The sequence below is a fragment of the Leishmania donovani genome, chromosome 27 (assembly GCF_000227135.1).
Source record: "Leishmania donovani BPK282A1 complete genome, chromosome 27".
Taxonomy (NCBI): domain Eukaryota; phylum Euglenozoa; class Kinetoplastea; order Trypanosomatida; family Trypanosomatidae; genus Leishmania; species Leishmania donovani.
In genome coordinates, this window is record NC_018254.1 from 289525 (window position 1) to 310380 (window position 20856).

General features: G+C 60.9%; 4 protein-coding genes and 1 pseudogene across 4 annotated transcripts, besides 1 other annotated feature; 4 read left to right on the forward strand and 1 right to left on the reverse strand.

Annotated features, from left to right (window-relative positions):
- The first annotated feature begins 251 nt into the window (after positions 1-251).
- On the forward strand, positions 252-755 carry LDBPK_270730 (annotated as a pseudogene).
- Positions 252-755: a sequence feature.
- A 1531-nt stretch (positions 756-2286) lies between these two features.
- On the forward strand, positions 2287-5307 carry LDBPK_270740 (2-oxoglutarate dehydrogenase subunit, putative; the record flags this gene model as incomplete). Its single annotated transcript, XM_003861882.1, has 1 exon — positions 2287-5307. The coding sequence occupies one exon, from the start codon at positions 2287-2289 to the stop codon at positions 5305-5307; it is 3021 nt and encodes a 1006-aa protein (XP_003861930.1).
- Positions 5308-7622: 2315 nt separating this feature from the next.
- Positions 7623-12710, forward strand: LDBPK_270750 (phosphatidylinositol (3,5) kinase, putative; the record flags this gene model as incomplete). The annotated part of the gene is made up of 1 exon (XM_003861883.1): positions 7623-12710. The coding sequence occupies one exon, from the start codon at positions 7623-7625 to the stop codon at positions 12708-12710; it is 5088 nt and encodes a 1695-aa protein (XP_003861931.1).
- A 2027-nt stretch (positions 12711-14737) lies between these two features.
- Positions 14738-15328, forward strand: LDBPK_270760 (hypothetical protein, conserved; the record flags this gene model as incomplete). Its single annotated transcript, XM_003861884.1, has 1 exon — positions 14738-15328. One exon carries the CDS (start codon positions 14738-14740, stop codon positions 15326-15328), a length of 591 nt encoding a protein of 196 aa, XP_003861932.1.
- Positions 15329-16670: 1342 nt separating this feature from the next.
- Positions 16671-19946, reverse strand: LDBPK_270770 (hypothetical protein, conserved; the record flags this gene model as incomplete). Its single annotated transcript, XM_003861885.1, has 1 exon — positions 16671-19946. The coding sequence occupies one exon, from the start codon at positions 19944-19946 to the stop codon at positions 16671-16673; it is 3276 nt and encodes a 1091-aa protein (XP_003861933.1).
- Between the last annotated feature and the right edge of the window lie 910 nt (positions 19947-20856).

Here is a 20856-nt window from a genome sequence, read left to right on the forward strand (position 1 = left end):
CGCGCACGCTGTCCCGTAAGGTGCAGGCCACCTATCTTGGGAACGGTCTTTTTCTGTGCCGCGTTGCACGCGCAGGGAGGGTGTGGGCCTCTGTCCGACTGTGCGTCCACCCCCCCCCCATCGCCACCCTCCGGCTCCTCTGCTACACCATCCTGAAAAGTCCACAGCGCCCCATCTGCACTTCCTCACGCGCAGCCCCCTACATCCTTTGCGTCCTCGCACTCATCAGCTGCTTTTTTTTCCTTTTCGGAATGCGCGTTACAAAGTTTGTGCTGCTGTGCCTGGCAGCAGCTCTACTGAGCGTAGTTATCGCACTTCCATCGATGCCCGCGCCAGAGACGGTTGCAGATTGCCTTGGTCTCGGGTTCGAGAAGGACGTAGTAAGCTGCCGTCTGTGCGCCAAGCTGCTCCTCGTGACGCAAAATGACGAGCTGCGGAAAGAGTGCGAAAGCTGCTGCACAGCAGACAAGGGTGGCGCGGCTGATGATGTCACCTACGTGTCCGCCCGCATCGAGCTCCGCGGTATTGCCCGTGCAACTGCGCCGTCGGAGATAAACTCTCTCGCCATCTTCAAGCGTACGCGCCGTTTAGAGCCCTACTTTAAGTACATCTCGTTTGTGGAAAAATCCTCAATGATGTTTCCGCAAGTGGTACTCGTTGGTAGCGACCCGAAGGATGACTTGACGATGCACATCACGGGCTGGTCTGCCGAAGCGCTCCACGATCTCTTTAGGAAGAAGATACGAGTGAACTGACCTCACCTTGAGGAATGGGGTGCTCTTGACCAAGAAGAGGAAGAGGCGGCGCTGACTGCCTTCTTGCGCCGACACTTCCTTCCCTCCTCTCCGTCGAAGGCACACAGGGAAAAGCACACGCCCACAAAAGCGATGCTCGGGGTTTCCATTCAGGATCATGCGCTCACGAAGGAAGCACGTGTGTCTCTCCTTTTTTCTTGTAGGTGGGTGCGTGTGCGTGGGAAGCGGAAGAGGGGAGACCGTCCGGGACGTGCTTCTGTCAAGCGGACTTGTCTCTGTGGCATCGGCAACCCTGCGAGAAGCTAATACACAGAGACGATGTGACCTCCATGTCTGCTTTCGTTTGCTTGCATTTTGCACTCCCGGACGACGAGGGGGGTGGAGGGTGCACCCCTCAGTGCGTCGTGTCGCAGGGCCCAGCACGCACACCACTCTGTGTGTGTGTGTGTGTGGCTGTGGGGAAGCGAGCCAGCCCCCCAACCCCTAAACCCCTGCCAAGTGCCCCAGCCACCTCGGGTGGTGGCGGGGCCCAGCACCGACGACGTAGGGGAGGTCAGAGCGATGTATCGCTGCTGATGTCGCTGGTGAGGTTGTGGAGGGCGTGGCGCCGGAGCGGCCAGCGTGGCTCGAGCACATCTCCCCCCTCTCCCTCCCCCTCCGGGGCCCTCACTCTGCCCAGCGGTGCAGGGAGCCTGCGCCACTCTCAAGGAGGGTGCGGCTGTGTAGCGCTTGGGACGGAGGCCGTCCCCAGGTGACTGTGTTGGCGCAGTGCTGTACCGCGTATGCCTACCGCTGCCTCGCGCCAGGCCATGTGGGCCGGTGTGACGGGGCCGGCTGGAGGGGAGTGGAGTGGCGTGCAGCTCGCGTTGCACGGGCAGAGCAAGGGGCACACGCTGAGGCAAAAGCGGAAAGCAATCTACGTACCGTCACATGGTTGCAGCACTATTCCGACCACCTCCACATATTACTTTCTGTCTGTCATTGCTCCCATTGTCCCTCCTCTCCCTTTCCCGCTGCAATGCCAGCCACTGCGTTTTTCTTTTTTGCCTCTCTCTCTGTGTGCGTGCTTGATTTTTAGTTTGTATTGAGCTTCGCCCCTCTCTTGATTGCGTGTGGTGGATCACCAAGTGCCCTCCTGCTTCCCAGTCTAACGCACTTACATACACTCGCGCCCGCACCCACACAGAGACGCACATATAGTAGCACAGCCTGCACGGGTGCCAGACCGCCTGTCCCTATTCCGAAGATTCTCCCTACTCTCTCGGCACACGCTCACGACGACACAGTGGGGGGGGGGGCGTGTTCCCTGTCGAGAGTCGCTCGTTCACGGGGTAGCCGGCAGCTGACGCTCGTCAGCTTTGCAGACCCCTGTCCTGTAGAGCGTGCATCGCTGTCTCCCTCGCCCGTCAGCCGCCTCTCCTTGACACGCTCCTGTGTTTTCTCTCGTTGCATATAACCCTGCTGGTTTTCCCCTGCCGTCCGTCTATTCCTCCTCACAGATCCGTGCAGTCTCGCTATTCAACGAAACAAAATGATGCGCCGCGCATTGAGTGGTGCCGTCGCCGTCCGCGCGTCGGCGATGCGCAGTTATACGGACGCCCGCACGATCCGCAAGCCGAACCCATATGACCAGCTCGTCAACGCCGAGAACCAGCACTACGTGGAGGATCTCATGCGACAGTACGAGGCTGACAGCGCTCTTGTCGATCCCAGCTGGGTGCCCGTGCTGGAGGCAATTCGGTCCGGAAGTGACGATTCTCCGGTTGTGGCGACGTTCAGCCGCCCGACAGACGCCAAGTCATTGTCGGAAAAGCAGCGCCACGACAATATGCGCCTTTCGTGGATGATCCGCGAATACGAGCGGTTTGGCCACCATATGGCGAACGTGGACCCGCTCAGCGGCTACCACGCCGATAATCGTATCCTGGGATCTCGCACACTGGCGCCGGAGGAGTTCGGCTTCACCAAGGATGATCTGACGCATGTCTTCAACGTCACTTTTGGCGCCAGCCACGAGGCGACCTTTGTCAGCGGTGGCACTGCCATGACGCTGCAGCAGATTATCGATCAACTCCGCCGGCTCTACTGTGGACCGATCGGGTTCGAGTTCATGTCGTCGGGCTTCTTCGAGCTGCGCAACTGGTTCCGGCAGGAGGTCATGGACTCCCTGCAGCCCTTGCCAGCCGAGGAGCGTAGGCTTTACTACAACGACGTCGTGAAGGCCTGTGGCTTCGAGAAGTTTCTGCAGTTGAAGTACGCCACAAAGCATCGCTTCGGCCTCGACGGCGGCGAGGCGCTCATTCCGGCCTTGAAGGCCGCCATCCTCACGTCGAGCGACCTCGGCGTGCAGAGCGCGATCATCGGCATGGCACACCGCGGCCGCCTGAATGTCCTGGCGAACGTGCTGCGCAAGTCCCTGCGCGCCATCCTCAACGAGTTCGAAGGCCGCGTGGCGATCGAGGATGCGCACCTCACCGGCGACGTCGAGTACCATCTCGGCAAGCGCAAGCACGTGAAACTGCCAAACAACAAGTCCATCGAGCTGGACCTGCTGCCGAACCCCTCCCATCTCGAAGCCGTAAACCCGCTGGTGCTGGGTAAGGCGCGTGCGCGGCAAATCTACACGAACGACGTGGAGTGCACGGCGGTGCTGCCGATCCTCATCCACGGCGACGCCGCATTCGCGGGTCAAGGGTCGTGCTACGAGACGATGGGCTTCTGCGAGCTAGAAAACTTCCACGTCGGTGGCACGCTGCATTTGGTCATCAACAACCAGATTGGATTCACCACCAACCCGAAGGACTCGCGCGCCAGCGCCTACTGCACCGACCTGTCAAAGGTGAACAACGCCCCCGTGATGCACGTCAACGGTGATGACGTGGACGCGTGCGTGAAGGCGGCCAAGATTGCCGCACGCTTCCGCCAGCAGTTCCACCACGACATCATCATCGACCTCGTCTGCTACCGCCGCTACGGACACAACGAAACCGACCTGCCCGACTTTACCCAGCCGCAGCTGTACAACCAGATTCGCCAGCACCCCAGCGTCGTAGACATTTACACCAAGACCCTCATCAGGGACGGCGTGCTGACGGCAGAGGAGGCCAAAGCGAAGGACAAGGAATGGGAGGGCGTCCTGCGCCAGGCGTACGACCGCATGAACAGCGCACAGAACTTCGTGAAAGTCATGCCCGTGTTTGACCCCGAGAGCGAGAACACCTCGGCCGATTTGTCGTACGCGAAGATCGCTGCCACACGTGTGCCGCCGCCGGTTTCGGCGGTGGACACCGGCGTCGAGACTCAGACGCTACGCATGGCCGGCTTGCGCCTGGCGTCGATCCCGAAGGAGATGCAGAAGCCGCACCCGGTGGTGGAACGGACGTACGCGGCGCGCAAGAAGGGCACGGAGCAGGGGGACGCAATCGAGTGGTGTCAGGCAGAGCTCATGGCGTTGGCGACACTCTCAATGCAAGGGGTGCCGATCCGGCTGACTGGCGAGGATGTCGAGCGCGGCACCTTCACCCAGCGCCACGCCGGCATTACGGACATGAAGACGAACCTCAAGTACTTCCCGGTGAAGACGCTGTCGCCTTCGCAGGCCCTCATCACAATCTCCAACAGCTCCCTCTCTGAGCTCGGCGTCTGCGGCTTTGAGATGGGGTACAACATGGAGAACACCCGCTCCATCACCATTTGGGAGGCCCAGTTCGGCGACTTCGCTAACGGTGCACAGGTGATCTTCGACCAGTTCCTCAGCTGCTGCGAGGAGAAGTGGAATGAGCACAGTAGCCTCGTCCTGTCGCTGCCGCACGGCTACTCGGGCGCCGGCCCCGAGCACAGCTCTGCTCGCGTGGAACGCTTCCTGCAGCTGAGCGACGACGGCGACCGAGTGCCATCGGACTTTCGCCACTTCCCCAACGACCAGGCGCTCGAAATCCGCATCCGTCGCCACAACTGGCAGGTGACCTACCCCAGCACTCCGGCGAACTACTTTCATCTTCTGCGCCGCCAAGGACTCCGCGAATTTGCGAAGCCGCTCATCAATTTCTTCTCGAAGGCGCGCCTGCGTGCGCCGAACCTATCAAAGCTGTCCGACATGACTCAGGGGACCAGTTTCAAGGCGGTCATTGACACCGCACGCGCCAAGGACACGGTGGCCCGCAAGGTCGTGTTCTGCTCTGGCCAAATCGAGAGCATTGTGAATGATGCAAAGGCCGCCAGGCAGAAGGAGACGCCAGGCGTGCACGACGACGTCGTCCTCGTCACAGTCGAGCAGCTGGCTCCGTTCCCGTGGGAACAGGTGGCGGATGTGATGGAGAAGTACGCGCAGCGTAACCTCAACACGGAGTTTGTGTGGCTGCAGGAGGAGCCACGCAACATGGGCATGTGGACGCACATGCGGCCCCGCATGAACAGCCTGATGCACCATCTCGGCCTCAAGCAGAAGCGCATTAACGTCGTGAGCCGCCCGTCTGCAGCTTCGCCGTCCACGGGCTACGGCTCCGTGCACGTGGCGGAGGAGAAGAAGCTTATCGCGGAAACCCTCGCATGAAGCGTGTGAGAGCGCTCACGCGTGACGGCGCTTCATCTTGCTGGCGACTCCCCTCTTTGGCTTCGGTGCGGGCGTCTCTCTTTGCTCCCTTTCCGGTATCAGCCCCCACCCACACTCTGCCAACTCCGCCATGCCTCTGCGTGCTTCTTTCGCATGTGCTTGTTGTTTTCGGCCCTCCCCGCTCCTCTCTCCCCTTGATGATGTGGTCGCTCGCCTGTTGACGGGTTCCACGTTTCTTTTTGGGTGTGCACCCTTCCCCCTCCCCACCACCGACACCTTTTTTTCTCACGCATATTTCATGAACAATTCAACGTGCGTCTGCGTGTGAGAGTAAGGGTGCTACTTTTTTGTTCTTGTGTGCCGTCTGCTTGGCTGTCCTCGTCTTTGTCCGTTCTCGTTGAAAGGTAAGGGGTGGGGGAAGGGGAGCACTCTCCGTGTGCTGGCGGTGAAGCTGGAACGCACCCACACAGGCACACAGGAAAAGAGAGAGGTCGGCGTGCCCCTGTTGCCCATCCCACACCCCACCCCGTACCCCTTACCCTTCAACGCACACCCACACACATCATGCTGCCGACGTTTGCTTTTACGTCGATCTGTGACGTGTTTGGCGCATGGGCGCTGGGAGAGGGGCATATGTCTTTGGATATGTTGTTGTATTTTGTTGTGCTGCTTAAAGGGAGCGAAGCGGATGGACGATGCATTGATGTCGCCGGTGCTTTCTTCTGCCATCCCCGTGGACATCTTCTGAGCGATCTTTGTTGTTCTCAGGCGGTGCTCTTGTACCCCCTCGTCGCAAAATGAGTGTGACCGGACCCCATCCCGTGTCAACACAATTGCCATGATTAGGCGCGCCAGCACGCACGACGATCCTCCCCGAGCTTGCTTCCCTGGCTCGCGGATCGATGTGAAGCCCCTCTCTCCCTCTCTTCTTCTTCCCTCCTCATGTAATATTCGAACGGTTCAAGCGAAAACGACGTCGTACTGAACGTCTCTCTCTCTGGTCTCATCTGTTTAAACGTTGGTGCGTTGTGCGCGCGTGCGTCATCTCGGACGGTGGCACTACATTATGGGCGTTGTTGCGGTTGTTGTTTTTTGATGCCTCCCCCTCCCCCTCCCCACCCCCCTCTGCCGGGGTCCTTCACTCTTCTTCCTTCGACGCGTATGTTGCGCGTACGTGTTATCGGGCCCAGGCATAGGCGTACACAACAGTGCAACGCCGTGGTCCTGTGAGTTCTCTTCAAGGCGGAGGGGAAGTGGGACGAAGAGAACTGACGGCTCGAGCGGGCCCCGGAGGAAGGGAGCGGTGGAGATTGCTATGACTGGGATGGCGCTTGTCGCGGTGTTGATTCCGTCCTTTGGCCGTGTTTCCCTCTCGACTCTTGTGTTTCCTTTTCCACGTAATTACAGAAGACTCCTGTGGACTGCAATGTGACAGTGCCGACGCACACAGGCGATAATGAAGGCTGTAAAAGACAGAAAACGAGGACAGAAGCCGAGACATGGAAAGCCGTCGGCGGAGGGTGGACGGACGGTTGGTCAAGGTGTTGGGCGGCTTTCTACACACAAACCGGCGAGCATTGCAGAGAACTCTCACTGTTCAGAAGAAAGAGAGGCATGGAGAAGGGTGCTTGCCGTCAAGGATGGCGCTCTCTTCTCCCCGCCCCATCCCCGGTAGCTCATTCGTAGGAAAACATTGCCCTACCCGAATGCGCAAACACCGCCACCGCCGTATGCTTGCTCAAGTTCTTCTGTTTTCACAGGCCATTCGGATGCCGATGTCTACAGTGGCCTGGAACCTCTTCGCCCCACCGCGCCGCGCCCCACCCCACCCCACCCCTGCTCTGCGAGCGTAGGAATAGTGGACAAGTGTTCTGAATGGCCACGCTCTCGTAGGCTCCGGTTCGTGCAAGAGAGCCCCCTCCCTCTCCCCTCCGTCACTCTCTCTCTTTCTTCTCTCCGCTTTAGCAGGGTGTGCACGTACGCATGCACCCCGCTGAGTGTTCACTCGCAGCTTATCGTCATCGCGCGCTCCCATCGTCCAAAGACAGGTGCACCACACAATGGATGGTTCATGAGACTTCCGCGTCCCACACACGTCCCCCTCTCCTCCGACGAGACGCATTTCTTTGGCACCGTCGCTGCTGCCTGTCCACTAGGGTTTGTGTGCGCTGGTGTTTGTTCTCTCCCGTGGGAGAGGATCGATTCGGATACTTTGCAGAGGTAGCATCCCCACCACAGCAGCCACCGCTATATTCCCGTGTACCTCTCCTCCGCCACCCCCACCACCACCCGTCCTCGTCTCCCCTGAGTCGAAGATGCCAACAGATCGCTCTCTATGGGTGGAGGACAAGTATGCACTGCGATGTCGCGGGTGTGGCAAGAAGTTCACGGTCTTTCGCCGTCGCCACCACTGCCGCAGGTGTGGTCAGGTATTCTGCTACGAGTGCCTCAACCCTCTACCAACAGCAGCCTCCACACCACAAAACATCGTCTTCAGCGTCTACCAGTGGTTTTCGCCGTCGCCGGCTACGCCGCTTAGCACGCCGACATCAGCCCAAGCGCGGAAGACTACTGAGAAAACTGAAGTTGTCGGCAGTAGCCGCGACGGGGCTGCTGCTGCGGCGGGCGCTACCGCCGCCGCAGCGGAGCTTTCTATGCGTCTGTGCTGTCGCTGCGCTGCCACCATTGCAGAGAACGCTGCGCGCGAAGCCTCGGTGTCGCATGACGAGTTTGAACCCTCTTCGCTTCCAGTCCACAGCACCGCCCCATTGGGGCCGATGATGCCGTCGCCCCTTATGCGGAGTGTGTCACTACCGTGCCCGCCGCTATCGCAGCTGAATACGCCAATGCGACTCAGCGGGAGGGGTCTTCCTGAAGGGGCGCCATCGCCCGCCCCACGGCGTACCCCGCCATCCTTCGAAGCGGCGCGTCAGTCGGAAGCCGAAGGCCCCCCTTACATGGTGGCCCCCGAGTTGCTGGAAGGCACAGCAAGGCATGCGGAGACAGCAGAGGAGCGCGAGGTCACGTACTCCATCGGCCGCGTTCGGCGTCCACCGCCGTCGGTCATGACGCAGTGGTGGAAAGCTCATCAAGAGGCTCTGACCAACAAGGAAGCGCGCACCTTCCCGGTGCAGCGGACAGGCCCGTGCGCATCTACGTTGGAGAGTGCCGGAGCACTTGTGCGGACGCTGAGCGGCCACGCCGACTTTCACGCGCGCTTCTTCCTGGAAGAAGATGTGACGCAGTCACCATCGGACCCCAATGGTGGCGTGATGGGGAGCGCAGCCGTCGTCCCTGTTGCTGCCGCTCCGGCGCCGCCGCGCGGATTCCTGGACGACTTCGGCGCTGCATGCACGACCCACCTCGAGGCGCGTATTCAGCACATGCTTCAATCTTATTTCCCTAACCTTGGCGGACCGCGACTGTGTTGCCACCTCGCTGATGTTGCCTGGCACATCGTGTGCCACACTGTTGTCGCCCTCGACGCCAATATTTTGGACCACTTGTCCAGCTTCTTCATCCTGGACCCCGCGCAGCCGGCACAGTGTATCGTGTACCCGGGCCTGGTAAACCGTCGACGTCTGCCTTCGAAGCGAGTCATGAGCCCGTGCGACCATCCGCGCGTGCTGCTGCTCGCGGGGCACCTCTCCTACCCAGTGCAGCCGGCCGAAGACCTCGTTGAATATGTGCGTTCTTACAGCGGCTACCTGGACAAGTTGTTCCAGCGGCTGGTGATGTGGCACCCCGACGTGATTGTTGTCGAGGGCGGCATGCACCATTACCTGCGCGCGCGCATCGAGGAGGAGGGCCAGATGCGCCTCGTGCTGGACGTTGGTCGTGACTTTCTCGTCCAGCTATCATGGTGCTTGCGTGCTGACATCATCGCTGACCTTCAGTACGTTGGCGTTGGCGACTTGGCCACCACAGCGCCGCTGGGTCACTGCACCCGCTTCGAGGTGCTCGAGTTGGCAGAGGAAGTGCACTGTTGCGGCTTCCGCGGCTTCGACGCGCTGTCGTTCCACACCCTCGTCCTCCGCGGCGGTTGTCCGAGCGGGGGCGTCGTTGCGCACGACAGCAGCGACGGCGAGCAGCAGTGGGAAACAATGGAGAAGGTGGTAAGGGAGGCAGTTGTCGTTGCCTATCATCTGGCTCTGCAGGCGCACGGCGCCGCTGCACTTGTACGCAAAGGCCTGCCTGTTTCCGTGAGTGGTGCAGCGCCGACCGCAGAGGAAGCCGCCGCCGCCGCCATCACAATGAATCTCGGATGCCACTTCCCGTCGTCGGTACAGTCCGCGTGCCGCGACGCCGCGAGTCCCGCTGCGCTGTCTGCCCTGAAGGACAACATCGTGGTGAACATTGTGCACATGGATGAGCTATTCGAGGGGGGATCCGGCGGCGGTGGCGGAGGTGCCGCCGTGAGCACACTGGCCAAGTCGCGGAGCACCGAGCTGTCCCTCGAGCGCGGCGCCTCTCGTGGCTCGCTCACGCTTTTCCAAGGTGGCTCACACCTCGACTTACCTGCCAGCGGCGCTGCATCAGCGTCACCCAGCGCTTCGCTGCTAAGCCCGCCTCTCGGACGCGCTGAGGCGCCAGCGACGAATGCCTACGCGGTGGTGCAGCAGAAATCCGCCTTGACCTTCTACGGTTCCGGAGACGAGAGCCTCTTTCACTTTCTGGTGAACCGCTGCGCCGGCATGGAGTCGCAGGTGCTCTACTTGCACGGCGCGCATCGAGTGAAGGTGATCACGTCGACCAGTGCACTTCTCCCCTCTGCAGCAGCCATACTCACTGAGAGCGGTCTCGCGGGCGTCTTGGGTGCTGCGCAGATGCTGGCGTTTCACAAGGTTGCATCGCGGCAGAGCGCTGCGAGGGCGCTGGCCGCGGCGGAGCCGCTGGACGCTCATGCATTAGCCGCCTTTGTTGCGCACCTGAAAGGATACTTTTCTCTTCGAATCCGCATGGCGGACGAGGATGCAGGGGTAGCGGCGGCGGATGCGGTGGTCGTGGCTGCCGCCCCGGTCGACGCTGTGGTGGAGGTCTGCGAGCCGCATCTCCTCAACCTCTCCACCGCCGCCTTCCTGGAGTGGGTGGTATACGGCTGGATACCCGCGCTCTCGAGGCAATTTGCGCAGCCGAGTGTGCAGTTGCACTTCCAGTTCCATTCCCTAGGGATGGCTGCGCAGCGGCAGCAACCCGGTGCTACCAATGTCTCCGCCTACGCTAATACCGTGACATTCCTGGTAGAGGCGGTGCCTCTGTTTCGCATCGAGTACCCGCGAACCGTGATGCCGCGCGCCGCTCCCGCACCACAGGCAGAGGGTTCTTCTGAGGAGGATGCGATGAGCATCGTCGATTGTCTCTACGCCGGAGACGACGCCGAGGAAATGGAGGGTCTTCTCGCCGAGCTGCAGCAGGTGACCCGCGCCTCCTTGGATCGGATGGAGCAGGTGGAGAACGCCAAGGCAGGTGTGCCGGCTGCAGCGTCCCCGGTAAACACTACACACGTTCCAGAAGACGCGGAAGGAAAGGCAGCCGCCGCCGCCGGGCCGTCTTCGATGCCCACTCTGGAGCGCTCCACGAGGGACTTGCACCAGCTGTCGGAAGACATACAGCACGCGCTCTCAGTCCTTCAAGATGCACGCCAGCGTGGGCATCCGGATGTGGTGCTTCTTCTTGCCAATATGCGCAGTCACCTGCTCCCCGCGCTGTTGGCCGCGTATCGCGGCTGGCACGTGGCGCAGCGGAGGGCCACCACGAAGAGTGCCGCCACTACCCCAGCAGACGCTGCCGCGGCTACCGCGCCTGAATACCCTTCTTGCCTTCGTCAGCTGGACGGATGCCTGTATCACAAGGAGCGTGCGCAGTGGATTCGCCTGGCGGAGCCATCGAGCATCCTCGCCGCAGCCCTGCTTCACCTCTATCGGCCCCTTCCACCCAGCACGCCTTGCACACCATTGATCACAAAGGGTTCAGCTGCCGGCAGGGAGTTTGAACTGAAGAAGCCTGTCGGCAGCGAAGCAGCAGCGGCGGCATCGGCCACACCCCATATAGCCTTTGCTGTGGAATGCACACACACTGCATCGTCGCCGGACATGAGCCCGGCCACGCGATCGGGACAGCCGCCACTGCTGTCGATGGTAAGCCAGCTGTCACCAGCAGAGGCGCTCGCGGTGCTTCGCCATAGCGGCAGAGCAGATGCGGCATCGCCCACGTCGCTGAAGTGCACGCTCTCTGGGTATCAGTCGGTGGTGCACCTCGGCGTCGGCGGACCTGCTGGGCTCGCAGGTGGGGCGGTGGCGACGCTCAGCGGTGCCGCGAGTGTGGCCAGCATGATCGGTGGTGGCACTGGCAACGCGGAGCCCACCATCACCGTGGACGTGCTCTTCCCCCTCAGCTTTGCAGCCCTGCACGTGCTCTACACGGACGGCGCTCCCTTTGACATCTGTGCAGCGCTGGTGCGGTGTCGGCCCTTCAGCACCGACGGCGGCAAGTCGCATTCGAGATTCTTTGTGACGCAGGACGGACGCTTTCTCATCAAGTCCGTGAAACCGATGGAGCTGCGCCACTTCCGAGAGTGGGCACCCCGCTACTTTGCAAGGATGGAAGAGCACTACACGTCGTTGCAGCGGGCGCAGCAGCCGCAGCCGTCTGACGGTGAGACCTGCGCGCACCTGTTTGAGGCGCAGTCAACGCTGGGAAAGATAATGGGCCTCTACACCGTTCACGTGCAAGGTTCGCGCGGCAGAGCTTCGGCGTCGCCCGCCACGTCCTCCGGCGCAGGGCTTGGCGACACCACACCGCAGCTGTGGGGCCTCCTCACGGACGGAACGCACTGCTTCATGGTGGTCGAGCAGCTTCTTTTTCAGCGACCAGTGCGGGAGAAGTGGGACCTGAAGGGCAGCCAGCGCAACCGCACGACAGAGCAGACGGCTGCGGTGCGCCTTGACGTCGACCTTGTTCAAGAGCGTCTACGGCTGGGCAACTTCTTCTTTTGCACGCCGGAGGCGAAGAGTCTATTGATGGACCACCTCTCCCGCGACACCGCGCTGCTGGCTGACAGCGGCATCATGGACTACTCGCTCATGGTCTCTGTCGGCGACGGCAGCGTGTGCGTGGGCATGATCGACTTTTTGCACCCGTACTCATCCGCTAAGGTGCTCGAGTCGAAGATGAAGTCCAGCCTAGACACAATGCTCGGCTACACCCGCCGTGACCCAACCATCATCGATCCAGCAAGCTACGCGGCGCGGTTTATGCTCTGGATGGATGGCTACTTCAACGGCGTCCCAGATCGGCTGTTCCCGCTTACCAGTGTGCGGCAGCTGAAGGAAGACCAGGAAAGCGGTGTGGTCGAAAAGCGGCCCCACCTCCCACCTCTGTCCAGCGAGACAGCGAAGAGGTAGGCCAGCGGAGGGGATGGGGCGATTTATGCGTCTCCATATATGTGTGTCTGGGAGTGGGCACCCCTCCCCCACTACAACAACCACCAGCGATGTACCTCCTCGCTGCTGCCTCCACCTTTGTTTTTCTCTGATGTCTTGCTTGAAGCACCACATGAAAGAGTATGTCGGCGTCATGGTCGCAGTGGGGGGAGGGACGCACATACGTGTCCCGCTCTACCGCTGGCACGCGGTGAGTACCCCCCCCCACCCCCAGCAGGTCCATGAAAGTACGGAACATCCTCTATGCTGTTGCGCTTCGAACCCCTTCTTCGCTTCATTCGCGCCTCACCACTCCCACCCTTTGGCTCCTCTTTCACGACTTCTTATGTGTCGGCACCACCTCCTGCTATCTGCTCCTTACGTATGGTTTTTGGTTTCTTGCTAGCCTCCTGCACGCGCCACCCTCCCCACCGCTGGTTTCGCCGCCTGTCTTCGACCGGCTTCGTCGACGGCATGCATCCGTTTCTGCTTCGTTTCTCTCCTGGGTGTGCGTAAGGCACGCGTCTGCCTGCGCCACCGATACGGTTCGCATTTTGGCTTCTGACAGCGATGGAATTGGCTGTGGCATGCACGCCCAGCTCCACCGCTCACCTCCCCCCACTCCCTTCTCCCCGGTCATCGATTGCAGGCATATGCACCGCCCCTTTTTTTTGGGGGGGGGGGTCTGAACGCCCCTCTCTTCGTCGTGTTTCGTGACGTGTCGTTGATATGGAGCATAGTGCAGCATCTGTGACAGCCAAGGCCGCACTCACGACTTCTTCCAAGTCATTTTCAAGATGGGAAGGGAGGTCGACATCATGTGCGCTAACCCGGTCAAGTACTTGGTTATCTCACGCGTGTGTGTCCCGTCGCTCTACGAAGACGGCGTCCAAAACCGACCCACTGGCACCGATGCGGCGCAGCGCGAGGTCTAGGCTTACGACGCTGCTCTTGAGGTGGCCACTCACGTTGCACAGCTTCACGTGTATCGGCGCCTAGCAAACGATTGCTACATCTTTCTTGCCGCCACGCTCAACGCGCAACAGGATGGGGCACATCGCGAAGGTGCTAGGAGCAACTGCGTGTGGGGTGTGAGCATGGCAATCTTCAGCGGCTACATTTCAGCATCTGGCGCATTCTGCGTGATTGTCGGGGGCTCCTGCTCCTTGTGACGCTAGTCGTTGACATGTACATCCTCCTAGCACTCGCTTGCTTCCTCGCAGCACGAACGCGAGGCTATGTGTACAATGAGGCAGTGTGTGTCCGCGTAAGTGCGTGTGCTGATGTGCTCTCATGTTCACGGTCATGTCTGTGTTGCCCGTCTGACGCGTCGCATCCATCTTGTTTTGTGCGCGCGGTGTCGGCTGCCACGTCGCGATCGTGCGTTATTTTCCTCTGGCGGTGCGCCTACAGCTCCCTCTTTCCCTTTGCTGGATACTAGATGTGCATCTGCTGAATCGGTATGTTCGTGTGTCGTCGGTAGGCGTCTCTTCCTCCCCTCGGTGTCGCGCGTTAGTTTGCGAATGCCTGTCCGTGAACCACACCGCCTCCACGCATGACCGCTGGTGCCAACTTGTTGCACGGCACACCACACGGAACTGTGCAAGCTGCTTCGGTCTCTCTTTGACAGAGTTCAACACACTGCCTCCTCCGCTGTCGATGCGAACCCTTCCATGCCACTCGTGAGTAACGGTCGAGCCTCCTTGTCCCTTGTCCTCTCTCCGCCACTCTTGCTGTTGCCACTCCTCTGTGCTCCATGCCTGTTCGATGCAGCTTTTTCCTCAGCGCTGTGCTCGGCGGCGGTGTTCCCCTCCCCCTCCCCGCACCCACCTCGTCCATTCGTCGACGTGTGTCGCCTCTTTTCTGCATATTTCTTTTCCCTTCTGCTTCACAGACGTGCGCACAAGCTCTCCCGCTGTCCTGTCGTCGTTTTTTTTTGCCCTGAACAACTCGTCTGCCGCATTGCTGCACCGAAGAGTTCCCATCACGAGACACGATTGAATCCACCAATGGAATCGCGTACAAAATTCAAGGCAGACACGCCCGTGCAACTGCCACCAGCCATCGACCCGGTGCGTGAGCACTACCCGTTCTGCATTGTTTGGTCGCCTATTCCGGTTCTGTCGTGGATTCTGCCGTTCGTGGGTCACACCGCCGTATGCGACAGCCAGGGCCGCATCTATGACTTCCAAGGGGCATACCGAATTGGGCAAGACCGCATGCTGTTCGGCAACCCCGTCAAGTACTGGGACGTCTCCCGCGACTACATCCCGTCCTTCTACAACGCCGATCAGCATAACTCGGCAGAGAGGGAGGAGGCAGTGAAGCGTGAGGTGGCCGCGTACGATGCAGCCCTCATGTCCACCATCAGCCATTTCCGCCAGACTGAGGTGTACAACTTTTTCACGAACAACTGCCACTCTTTCGTGGCGGCGTCGATGAACGAGCAGCAGCTCAAGAAGCAGCACATGGGGATCGTGAGTATCGCGATTGGGATGATGAGGCATGGTCGCTACATCAGCTTTAGCCGCTTCCTGAAGGCACATCTGCCCTCGGTCCTACTCGTCGTCATCATCCTCATCCTCGCCACCCTGCTGTAAAACTCTGTGCTGCTCCGCTATCGATTAGGTACTTTGCTTCCTATGCTTTAACATATATCCCGTGTTCTGCCGGTGCAACGCGAGCTGCACGCCACTCCACGCCCCTCCAGCCGGCCCCGTCACACCGGCCCACATGGCCTGGCGCGAGGCAGCGGTAGGCATACGCGGTACAGCACTGCGCCAACACAGTCACCTGGGTACGGCCTCCGTCCCAAGCGCTACACAGCCGCACCCTCCTTGAGAGTGGCGCAGGCTCCCTGCACCGCTGGGCAGAGTGAGGGCCCCGGAGGGGGAGGGAGAGGGGGGAGATGTGTTCGAGCCACGCTGGCCGCTCCGGCGCCACGCCCTCCACAACCTCACCAGCGACATCAGCAGCGATACATCGCTCTGACCTCCCCTACGTCGTCGGTGCTGGGCCCCGCCACCACCCGAGGTGGCTGGGGCACTTGGCAGGGGTATAGGGGTTGGGGGGCTGGCTCGCTTCCCCACAGCCACACACACACACACAGAGTGGGGTGCGTGCTGGGCCCTGCGACACGACGCACTGAGTGGCGCAACCTCCACCCCACCCCTCGTCGTCCGGGAGTGCAGCGTTACAGCTGAAATTGCAAAGACCTGCGTAGCATTCGCATTTTCAGCTATTATTCGCAACTTTCACTCCATCTTTTCTGTTTCCCTGACGACACCATCGCGCATGTGCACCTCATCCGACCACTGCATCAAAGCGGTGGTGCTCGTAATGGAAGGGGTGGGCGTCCCACTACCGGTCCAGCAACAACGAGCTGCATTCCTGTACTACAAAACCTCCTCAAGTAGCATGAGCCGCGGCATTCCCTGGGCGTGAGGGTCAGCAATCCCTCTCCCTGCCCGTGTATATTCCCGCTAGAACTACTGTCAGCCGCTGCAGGCAGCTCTCGTGTCTGTGCGTGTGCGTGTGCGTGTGCCGCTGAATGATGCACTCATCTGTGTTGGTCCAAACAGTTTGACTGGCGCATGAGAAGATACACATGCAAATCACCTTTCGGCTGACGTGCGTGGCACGGGCGCGTGTGCGGGCTGCCGTCGGCTGTCCAGCCGCGTGTGCGTTGGGGCGGAAAGGGCCCCCTCTGGGGCTGACTCTGCCGCCCGGTGGTGGGCCTGGGAGGCCGCGGGCAGGGTCGGGGGGGAGGGTGGGTGGCAAAAGAAGCGAGCGGCGGGAGAGGGGTGCCCAAGGGCCGGGTGGGGGTGGGGGGCGGCGGGGGAACGCAGCGCACGCGAAGCACCCGGAGGCGAAAAAAAGGGCGCGCGGGGCCCGCAAAAAGCCGCCCCGCACGCGGCGAAGGGCGGAAAAAAATTTGATCGACTATAAATCCCAAGAAGCGTCCTTGCGAAACAACGGGATGTCGACCTCCACAACCACAGCCTCGCCGCACAGCACACAGTCCTGCTGCGCGAGCTGGTGAACGTCGCTGATGCCGTCGAGTACGTGCGGCGCAATGCCCTCGTCAGCCAGGAACCTCTCGAGGCCACCCATAGACTCCAGCCGCGACACAGCGCAGGCCTCGTGCACGACGTGACCGCAGTTGGGGTACACAAAGTACGGCGTGCTGCTCTGCAGCAGTGTGCGGTGGCAGAGTGGGCAGCGCTGGCTCGCCGTGATATATCCAAACTGTTCGCGCGCCTGCCGCAGGTCCTTCTTCACGTCCTCGGCGGTCTGGTACACCTCGTCCTGCGTTCGGCTAAGTTGCCGCTTCTGATCCGCGTAGGCGTCGAAGTACTCGCAGATGACGTCCCGAAAATCGTCGATGAGATTCACGTCCTCGATCTTACGGAGGACATCCTCAGTGCGGAGAACGCCGCCGGATTCCTGCACGACCGCGAGGGCCGCTGCAACGTTATGGCTGGCGAGCGCCTGCTCCGCAGTAAGCATCCACAGTTGGCGAAGCTCGTCGTTGCCGACTTTCCCGACAAGTCCGCGCAGCGTGTCTTCGGCGGCGACAAGCCCCGGCAGCACATCCTTGTCCTCTGACCGCGCGGCCACGCTCGCGTCCTCGTCAGCGCTGCCGCTGCCGCCGTTGCGCCGTTCGTGAGGCGCGTACAGGGCGGTAGTGACGGCGTCGCGGTAGAGATGCATGTGCTTGTATAGGGCCACTGCAGCGGTCGTGCAGCCGTGCTTCAGGCACATGCGCAGTGCGTACCCCGTGTCAACGAAGAGTGAGGTGCTGATAAAGTCGTCGAGGCGAACGGCATCGTGCGTCTGCGCAAGCAGGCGGACGTAGTAGTTATGCACTGCACCCGAAGAGCAGTCGTAACGGTGAATGCACTGATCGAGCAGCACCACCACCTGATGCTCCGTGTTGTCGGCCACCTCGTTCATGGAGACATCATAGCGCACAAACGACGGCATTAGCCGCTCCATCTGCAGAGGAAGCACCCGGCCCGCCCGCGCTTCCTTAGTGAGCGCACGCAGCAGCGCCGTCGTCAGGGCCACCGGTCGATGCTGGATCAGTACGGACGTAAACTCATACCAGGGCTGCAAACGGGCAACAGAGCCGTGACACGCGCCGAGGGCCTTGACAGCCTCGTCAAACTGCTGCTGAACGATGTGGGAAGCGACAACGTAGCGTGTGTGTTGCATTGCCTTAGCGAATATCAACGCGCTCTCGGGCCGGCCCTGTTCCTCCAGCAGGCGCAACACCAGCTCATACACCGCCTTCTCCTTCAGGAAGACGCCGCACTGCTCCACTGTGCTCAGCAGGAACTTGTGAAAATCCGCCTCAGCGGCTGCGGACGCTGGGGCAGTGCGCGCGATCTGGTCGAGTTTCGCGAGCATGAGAATCACAAACATGCTCGTCAGCTGCGGCGCCCAGTCGTCCAGCGAAGCGAGATGCGACAGCAGAAACTGGAAGCGAGCCTCCACAAACGCGGTGCGCACGTTCGTGTTCCGGTATGTCGTCAACAGCGCGTAGATGTCCTCGAACCAGTCACACTTGGCGAACTGGGCAATCGCGTGGCGAGTGGCTCCGCAGTCGAGGAAGAACTGGCCGCAGTGAAACAGACAGAGGTTGCGCTGAGTGTCCGAGTAGAAGGCAAGGCGGCACGCCGCATCCATGTAGCGCTTGCGCACCGCCAAGGACACCTGCGCATCACGTCCGCGCTCGAGAAAGAGGCGCCACTGCTGGTGCGCCTCGTCCTCGATGAGAACTTCCCAGAGATGCGTGCGGCTGAAGAGGAAAAATCGGCGCGCCTCGGCGTCGTGGATGACGCCGCACAGCTCAGAGGACGGCGGCGGCGATGCCCGGAACGGGTCGAAGCGGATCCGCTGTGCCACTTCAGCAGGCAGCGGCGGTGTGAAGCGCTCCACCGCGCCGCCGCAATCGGCAGGACTGCGCCACGACGCTCCCGGAGGTTGGTGTAGCACGATGCACCGCTGCGGGTAGAGTACAATCATGTGAAACGCTGTCGGGGCCACTGCGATGGGGACGGCCGACGGCGGCAGCGCGGCCCTGTCCACTCCAGCCCCGGCCGCGTCCGTGCTGTCTGCGACTTTAGCGAGCGAGAACGACTGCTCATTCACGCGCGCCCCCGCCTCACCCACGGAGGGCACGGATGTCTCGGGGACGGACGAAGTTCGAAAGAGCAGCCGCTCGTTTTCGTCTACCATGTCAGTCGAGACGTCGCGGTCAAACAGTCCATGAACAACACCAGCGGCGCTATTCCACACGTACGACTGCGGCGCGGCGGCATACGAACCACGGTAGAGAAGCACCCGCCCGTTCGCCACCGGCGCCGAGGCGGAGCCTGCGTACAGGGGCACCGTCTGCGTGCGCAGCTTGACGGTGCCCGAACGGAGTGCGTGAAACAAAGGCGCCGGAGCGGCAATGCTGCTGCTGTGTGCTTCGTGCAGATTGATGGTTGTCGAAATAAGAAGAACGCAGCCGCCGGCCCCCGTCGCCGCGAACGCGATGGAGCGGATCGGGAAGGCACAGCTTGCTGGAGACGGCAGCGACCAAGCCAGCACAGCTCGCATCTTCAGCCGGTTGGGGCTACTGCTGCTGACCCACACATGCAGAGCAAAGATGGCACTGCCCTTGTTCACCCCCATCAAGTAGCTCCACTCGGCCGCGCCAGCTGTTGACGAGCCTTGCGTCGCGGAAGCAGAGATGGCACGGGCTGCCGACGCTTCCGGGTAGTCGGCGGGTGCTACCCCATAGCTGTCCTGTGGGAGCCAACCCACGCACTCACCGACGACGACATCCTGAGACCCTTGCACAACGGTACCGAGAACGTCCGTCGCTTGTAGCTGAGCGGTGGCGCACATGCGTGCGTCGAACGTGTTCTGCACGCTCACCTCACCGTCAGAGGCAGTGACCACAACGTAGGTGCCCTGGGGATGCACAAAGACCTTGTGAGGGTTACGCACGACTGTGCGGAGCAGCACCCGGTCTTCCTCAGCGTCGCGCACCTCCAGCCGCCCACTGCGGCGCAGCACCGCCAAAACGCCACCCTGGCAATCGGCATCCTCGATAGCGTCCTGGCTATCAGAGAGGGGGTATGAGACAAGCTCGAAATGCGGTGCGACGGGGTCATGCAAGGCTTCAACATGACTCCGGCTGTTATGTGGCACCGCTTGCGCCATTGCCGTCCGCTGCACCTCTGCCCGCTTGTGTGCTGTGTACGATCCGATTCGCGTCGATGTGAGCCTTGCTTGAGAACACTTCCTCTCGGTACAGGCCTTTCTATCGAATGCGTGACTGCCCGTGAGGCACGCGCCACCTGTTCTGGCTGGCAGCGCCACGGTAGGGCACACGCGGCGACTGCACAAACGGAGAGACACAGCTATGAGGGTGCCCTTGTGTACCACCTCCAGAGCTGAGCAACAGAGCTCACACGCCAAACGAGCAGCCGCAAAACCGGAAAGCGCGAACAGCGAGCAAACCCTTGCGATACGAACCCCTCAGAGAAGAGGCGCACTACTGGGCAATATGTGACACTGCAAAACTACAGAGAGTGGCGAGGATCAAACACGCACCACCTACGAAAGAGCAGTCTTCACCACCGCTTACCCAAATAAAAGAGCCCGCTTGAGTGCTCACTGCACCAATACGTGTTCTATCGAGTGCACTCAACAGACTAGGAAAGCCCAGCATCGCGAATTCATCAAGCCAAAAAGAGGGATGAAGAAGCACACATTAGAAGAAGCACAAGATTTGCGATAGTTGCAGCCATTCATACGAGGGGTGCGCAGATGGCTGCATATGCAGTCCGGTTGACCACTTCGGTGACATCATATTCTGCCGACAACGACACAGAGCACAGGAGCGCATCGGCATTCTTATCAACGCTGCCCCAGCACACAGCCCATAACAAGCATGACCTTCACCGCTGTAACAGCAACCACAAACGATACATTACAAATGACATAAAATAATCATTCACTAGATCACTGGTTCCCACGACGCCACACCCGACACCTACAACGAGCGAAAAGATCACACCACCACACAACCACACAACAACACCCGCACCGCGTCAGTGTGAGCTGAGTT